The sequence below is a fragment of the Convolutriloba macropyga genome, chromosome 7 (genome assembly GCF_964194025.1).
Source record: "Convolutriloba macropyga chromosome 7, txConMacr16.3, whole genome shotgun sequence".
NCBI classification, from domain to species: domain Eukaryota; kingdom Metazoa; phylum Xenacoelomorpha; order Acoela; family Convolutidae; genus Convolutriloba; species Convolutriloba macropyga.
In genome coordinates, this window is record NC_134474.1 from 26126407 (window position 1) to 26131894 (window position 5488).

Genomic DNA, 5488 nt, shown 5'->3' on the forward strand with positions numbered 1-5488 from the left:
AATACTTTTGGCCGCCTAAATAATAGTCTTTGAGCAGCTGACGGCGACCATTAAAAACGTTGAACAGATTTTAAAAAATTGTAATCAACAGTTGATTATTTCTCAGAAAAATGCAGTTTAACGTTTCTTCTGTGACTATTTTTTGTCTTCGATGCATTAGGAATAAGGCGTTGTTTTTGAAATCCGGTCCTTTATACAATTTGGTGGAGCTTCTGAGTTGATCGCGCTAATGTTTAAATGTATAGTAGGCGAGCCCTCTTGTTGAAAACTACATTCATAGCTCAAAAACACCAAAAATGGAAAATACTATAAACATCTTGGCATTAATTTCGTCTTCAAGTGCTTCGAAGAAAAGCACTGCTCAAATTCTAGTTGAAAATAATTATCCAAAGAATTTGCAGAAATTTGAAGAATAAGTAATTTAACAAAAAACGCTATTCTTGTTCTCTAGTTAAGTTTTCGTTGCGCATGGTGCAAAATCGATGGTGATCCAAAATTAATACAAAAAACAGGATAAATTTGCAACAATCAGTTTTAGATCTATCACTTAGGAAAACTGCATCGGATTCTACGACTAGAAAGGGCTTAAACTCAATCAATTACCAAACATCTTTTTTGGTTTTTAAAATTCTGAAGTTCCCACGTACTAATTGTATTGGACAAAAAAAATTGATAAGCGACTGAACTAAAAATGCGAACGCACAGATGATTGCCACTGATTATCACAAACCGTCTTCAGGAGAGTCCGATGACTAGTTCACGCTTCACATTTTGACCGACTACATTACCAAAATAAATTGCTTGTAGCTTTATCTATCATCACTTTCGTCCTTTCCTTATTTTCCCTCACAGGAAAGAATGAGATAGACAAAAATAGGGCAAATATAATTTATATTTGGGAGACTACTTTGTCAAATTATAACAATAGAAAAGATGCCAAAGAACAAAAGGAAGATATCTCTCCTCAGTCCACGCTCCAGCTAACCATCGATTTATTCCACATATTAAACAAATATCGGTAAGATCAAAGATGGTTGCTTGGATGGTGAACTACACAATTCACTATTAAAGGGATGCATTACTCAGAAGGTTCTGACCAATCAGCAAATTTATTACCGCGCATTATAAATTATAGTCAATTACAGAAAACGACACTAAAATAATAGTATCAAAATATTTCGACATAGAGCAATTAAACATTAGTTTCTATTCATTGTTATGAAGACGATAGAGTCGAAGTATTTTGATGGAACTTAAATCTACTTAAATTGCAAAACTGTGACCTTTAAAACAAAAGAGCAAAATCTACTATTAAAAGCTTTAATGGAATTAAAAAGACAATATAGAACAAATAAGAAGCCAATAAACCTGCATTGTACAGGCGGTGGAAATGCGAATAGAAATATTGATCGAGAAAAGTTAAATAATCCCCAGAAATTAGACATCGGAAAAATAATTAATCCAAATTTAGCGTGAAAACTACGATGATATCACGGCGATTTAAGCCCACATAAATGCTCCAAAGGGATCGCTTGAAAGAGTATTTGACTTAGAGAAATTAAAGGAATAAAATATCGTCTAATCAACTAAATTCATCAGCATAATTTGATGAAATGCATTTATAAGTAAGAAATTGATAGTCGAGACTGCTCGCACTAAGTCAAACTAAGTCTCGAGGCACAGCCGTAAAATATTCAAAACACGAAGCTCAAACACGAGATCGTTTTGGATAGATAGGTAGCAAAACACAATTTTCTAATCTAGCTCTTCTCAAATACTGTCTTCTTCTTTAAACGCTACACATAGGAACTCACGACGAATTCCCATCATCGTGTAGTCCTTCGGAGACTTCCTAGCCACAGTTACCCTCTGTCTGAAGTCACTCTTCGGTGCTAAGGTCCCCATACTTGAAAGACCTCGTTTATCATGACGCGGAACCTAAAAGGCTTTCCAGAGCGTCCGAGTCGCCGATCGGAATAGTTGTCGTTCCGGTCACGTTCGACAAGAAGTTGGCTGGAATCACCAGCGTCGCGCCAGTTGAGGTCTGGATTAGGAATTGTTGGGATGAATTAGAGCCACCTCCGGCCAGCGCAGCCACGTTGTTGGCAGTTGCTATCTGATCCTGATTTAAATCGTTGGACGAGTTTCTACTGTTGAGGCTGTTGTCATTCTGGGATGTTGTGTTGATAGAGTTTCCCCCGGCTGAATTCAGGGAATTGGGAATCAGGTTGAGCTGTTTTAACTGCATGCCCTGACTGCTGTTCGAATTGAGGAGTATGGTCGAGTTTGACTGACCCGCCGAGTTGGCGTTACTGTTGCCACCTACCCCTCCTACTGCATTGAGAGAGTTGTTAGAGGCATTTATAATCTGCGTTGAATTTGACTGCTGGTGCTGGCTACCCGTTGCCAGGTAAATTTGGGTTGTTTGACCAGTGTTGTTGGAATTCTGCTGTGGTTTGGAATTGTTGTCCAGGCTGAGGCTTCCCAAAACAGGCGTACCAAAAATGCCTTGCATTTTCTGAGGCGATGCTGGCGTAAGGATGGGTTGTACATCGCAGTAGTTAGCATGATTGCCCCAATCTTTCTGGATACAGAAGTCAGAGCAGTAGTAAGCTTTGTTGCAGCCTGAACACATGCTTGTTGTTTCTCGCCCACAATTATTGCACACTTTTTCATTCTTCAGTTGAATTGCAGACGATCCTGATGGTATGTAGTTGATTATCTCACCGTTCGCAGTACCACCCCTAGACTGTGGTGAGGCGTCCCGCAGTAGATCCTTTTTAACTGCGCTCAGGATCAGATCAACTTGACTTCCGAGATGTGTGATTTGGTTGGAAATTGATTCTAGGGCGGGCACCAAAGCTGCAAGTGAACTGCTGGAACTGTTGTGATTATTGAGGCTGTTGCTGCTTTGAGAATTTGCAGTTGAGGCGTTGTTAGAGTTGTGGTTCCCTGAAAGGATGTTAGAACTCATGTTGATACCATTGCTTGTCGAGTGGCCCAGCAATTGTTGTTGTTGCTGCTGCTGCTGCTGTTGTTGTTGGGTGCCAGAAGTGTGCATGTGGTGTTGTTGTTGCTGGTTCTGGATATTTTGGTCCAGGTTGCTCAAGTAAATTGCAGTATTAGATCCCCCTCCTATGGCAGCCACTTGACTGATTGGGGTGGAGGAAAGTGTTCCACTGTTATCGTGACCGGATGCACTGCTGATCGCAGTCAGTAAAGAGTTGTGCTGTGTAGAAGATGCAGGCAACGATTTTGAGCTGTTGAGAATAGGTCTTTGGCCTCCAGAATTTGCGGCAACTCCTGAAGGCGAAGGCGCTATGGGTATGGGAGTCTTTAACTTTTTCGCATTAGAAAGACCGGTTGTGGTATTGTTGTTGTTATTATTGGCAGGGTTCAATTTAGTGGTGTTGTTATTATTTGTTTCTGACTTTGCTTTGCGTTTATAAGGTGTGAAGTATCGGACTGAGGCAGAAGAACTCTGACTTTCTGAAGATGAAGAGTCACCGTTGGGGTCATCACTACAGATTCTACATGTGCAAGAAGGAGCATGGAACGAAATGAATCCCGCCATCATGAGGTCATTAATTGGTCTACCTTGGTATCTTATACTTCTTTTCCAATCCTTGCTTCCACTTCGACCACCTAGACTTTCAAACTCCCACGGTGTCATCCAGTCATTGTTGACCTTGATACAGCGACCCTTTTTACCTGATCCAAGTCTACTTTTGTATAAAGTTCCCTGTGCCGAGCGACAGGCGACCGGAAAACTGTCACCGGTCAAATTTTCATCAAATCTGAAAGCTTGCTTAAGCTCTTCTACTGTCATCATCGGAGTACAAGGCGTTATTGGGGTTGTGGGTGCGTTAGAAGAGGTTGGCGTCAGGCATGCAAAACTTGGTGGAGCCAACTTTTTATTGGGCGCAGAGGGATCTTGCTTCACACGATTGTCAGGTGTTGTTCTTGCAACTACGTCGTTGACGATTTGTAGTGTTTGATTCGTTGAATCATATGAATCTTTGGAATTCATTGTATGATTTTCCGTGCTGCTGACCATCTCCTGATAACTGTTTGATCGTATAATTACAGTGTTAGAATTACCTTTAAACTGTTGGTACTGTTCCTCGTATTGGGGCTTGTCTGGAATCCAATTTGACGTTATATATCCAGAAGCACTGGTGTTAATAAAAGATGGTTGTCGTTTTCTAGGCGATGATCGCACCGTGTTAAGATTGAATTTATTGATAGAATCGATTGTGTTATTGTTATCGGTCTTCAACTGAGCGGCAGCTACCGATGATTCTTTGCTCTCGTTATGGGAAATATAGTTAATGTGGCTCATGACATTTTTGTTCTAAAAAACGTTTTGAACTTCTCCGAATATGTTAAAAAAAGTAACCAGGCAGTAAACGCGTTTAAAATTGTTTTTAATTCTTAAATCCTTGAACGCATTCCAAAGAAATTTGAATAATTGATATGGTTCGCTATAGACTGATTAAGGTTTTTGATAATAATACAAGTGCAAGATTCCAGAATTTCAAATTTTTCAAAGCTATCAAAAGCCACTGCAGAAATAGGACTAGCGTCTAAAAGTCTTGTGATCAAGATTATTTTTGTTGGCATCCAACCTTCTGAATCTATTTTTCAGCTGCAAGGCAATACGTATTTGGATATGAGGACTAAACGGTGTATGAAATATCCAAGGCACTGAAAGGGGGCTATATTGACTCTCGAATATTTGCCAGTTAAACGGAAAATTGCACTTCATTACTGTTTATCAGCTGAAATCGGATTAATGAGATCTTTTCCCTTTGTTATCCCCCAGTACGCACACCCCGTTACATTACACGTGTCATTTACATACTAAATCATAACGTTAAAATATGACACGTGTGCTTCTGCTTGGGGGGATGAAAATAATATGCACCCACAAAGATGGAGGCACAAAAGGAAAAGATCCGATTTAAAACAAAATCCGGCCACAAAAAGGTTATAAAACAAAATCCGTTAAACGCACAGGACATTATAGCCCTCGTTTAGTGGTCATATAACCTATAGCCCCCAGTCATGGTAATTATGACAGAATATCGGGAAAATATGTACCGGGATAACCAAATATCGGGACTAATTTTACCTGACTTAATTTAAACTACAAACGATTGAAAAACATCCGATTGCGTACAATCGATTGAAAATCATCTGATATTTTGTGGAATCAAGCAGCTCACTAAACAGAAGAAGAGATCTGTTATTCTGGCATGATGCAATCAACAACATTGACAAAACACAGATCGAATTCAAATCCCTGCAGCACCAACAACCTGTGTGAGTACTTGATAAAATAGTTTCCAGTTTCGAGCGATTGTGTACTGCCAGATGTAAAACAAACCCAATATATTTAAGATTCTCCTGCATACTGGAATATTGGTCCTCCAGGTGACCAAATACAAACTCCAGGAGGAGCCTGTTCAAGAAGGGAAGAAGAAGA

At 39.8% G+C, this 5488-nt stretch overlaps 1 protein-coding gene across 1 annotated transcript; it reads right to left on the reverse strand.

The window, feature by feature from the left end:
* Positions 1-874: 874 nt before the first annotated feature.
* LOC142342727 (uncharacterized) lies at positions 875-4381 on the reverse strand. Its single transcript, XM_075394248.1, has one exon. The coding sequence runs from the start codon at positions 4340-4342 to the stop codon at positions 1925-1927; it is 2418 nt and encodes an 805-aa protein (XP_075250363.1). The 5' UTR covers positions 4343-4381; the 3' UTR covers positions 875-1924.
* Positions 4382-5488: the final 1107 nt, after the last annotated feature.